The sequence below is a fragment of the Alexandromys fortis genome, unplaced genomic scaffold (genome assembly GCF_014885135.2).
Source record: "Alexandromys fortis isolate MF-2015 unplaced genomic scaffold, M_Fortis_MF-2015_v1.1 scaffold_104, whole genome shotgun sequence".
NCBI classification, from domain to species: Eukaryota; Metazoa; Chordata; class Mammalia; order Rodentia; family Cricetidae; genus Alexandromys; species Alexandromys fortis.
In genome coordinates, this window is record NW_026068000.1 from 5,049,576 (window position 1) to 5,051,057 (window position 1,482).

Here is a 1,482-nt window from a genome sequence, read left to right on the forward strand (position 1 = left end):
ATAGGACATGCCGAGGTAACACACAAAGAAATAGGGCTGAAATTCTGGGCTATTCTGGAGACTACCCAGGAGGCTTCCTCCTCCACCACTTAGGCCCTGGGGTTTGCAGGCAAGACACACTGAGGCAGGACTAGGCAGCAGGTCACTTTCCCTCAGGGCCAAGTAAGGGATCCTGAGGACAGCATGTGCAGATCTAAGGCTGAACTGTGCCTTCAGGGTCCTTGTCATAGATATAGCTGCCCACAGCACCGGTATTCACTCCCTTGGGTCCAAAGAGAATTCCATAGCAAGGCTTGTGGCAGTAGGGCTGGCCGTCATGCTCGGCATGCCCGCCGGGAGTCAGCGTCTCGGAGCAGCGCTCACAGCGCAAGCAGGGCCGGTGCCAATCCTTGCCCAGAGAGGTCACCTTCTCGGCAAAGTACACCCTCTTGTTGCATCGAGGACACATGTTGGGTTCCCCCGTGAATGTAGTGACACTAGAGGCTTTGCTGGGACCTTTGGGCGGTCCGCTCGTCTTCCTCTCCTCTGTTCGCACCACAGGGACCTCGATGGGGCCAGTGACCTGAGGGCCCTCAGCCAGGGGCTTCTCATAGATGTAGGAACCAGCGCCCCCTATATTCACGCCTTTGGGTCCAAACAGTGTGGCATAGCAGGGCTTGTGGCAGAAGGGCTTCCCATCATGCTCAGCGTGGCCCCCCGGGGTCAGTGTCTTGTTGCAGCGCTCGCATTTGAGACAGAACTTGTGCCAGTCCTTGCCCAGGGAGCTCACCTTCTCGGCTGTGGGTTGTAGGAGGTCAGGGCCGCATTCCTGTTCCTCTTCTTGTAGTCCAGAAGCCCACATCCCTCCATTTCACACCACCTGGTGATATCATGCCCCACTCCCACCCCACCCATGGTGGCTCCATGATTAGGCTACTGTTAACATCCAGTACTGTTACTGTCCATCAGCCATCCTGGAGTCCTTTTCTCCTTGTTCAAGCCTAAGCAGTTTAACCCCTCAATGTCTGTTGACTGCACCTGTTTCTACCTGCTCCTTCCTCACACTCATAGTGCCTCTCTTCACACCTGTGCCCCTCCCCCAAAGCCCACGCGAGCCAGGAAAGCCCCAGTACTGAGACGACAGCCCTTGCTCTTCAGCACCAGGTGAGGGACCAGCAGTCCTGGTAGCTGCAGAGCCCTATTTGGCTTCCTTCTCCTAAGCCTGAGATCTCTCCCTCCACCCTCTGCCTCCAGCTGCCAGTTTGGCGCCAAAGGTTTGTGATCAGCAGCTGAGGATTGTGAGCATGCTTCCCCCACCACCTCCACAGCTATGACTGCTGAGCCACATCCCAATGGACGGAAGCTTGGGCCTCCCCAAGGGAGTAAGGCAGGAAACGGGTGGAGAAGTGGGCAGGAAGAAGGGCCTGAGCTGAGAGCAGAGCCAGAATTCCAAAGGGAAGGGGCCAGGCCGGAGCAGAGTGGCCGCGGGGGAGGCGGGAGGGG

At 57.6% G+C, this 1,482-nt stretch overlaps 1 protein-coding gene across 1 annotated transcript; it reads right to left on the reverse strand.

Moving 5' to 3' along the window:
• Positions 1–31: 31 nt before the first annotated feature.
• Positions 32–1,442, reverse strand: LOC126512749 (cysteine-rich protein 2-like). Its single transcript, XM_050160675.1, has one exon. The coding sequence runs from the start codon at positions 839–841 to the stop codon at positions 194–196; it is 648 nt and encodes a 215-aa protein (XP_050016632.1). The 5' UTR covers positions 842–1,442; the 3' UTR covers positions 32–193.
• Between the last annotated feature and the right edge of the window lie 40 nt (positions 1,443–1,482).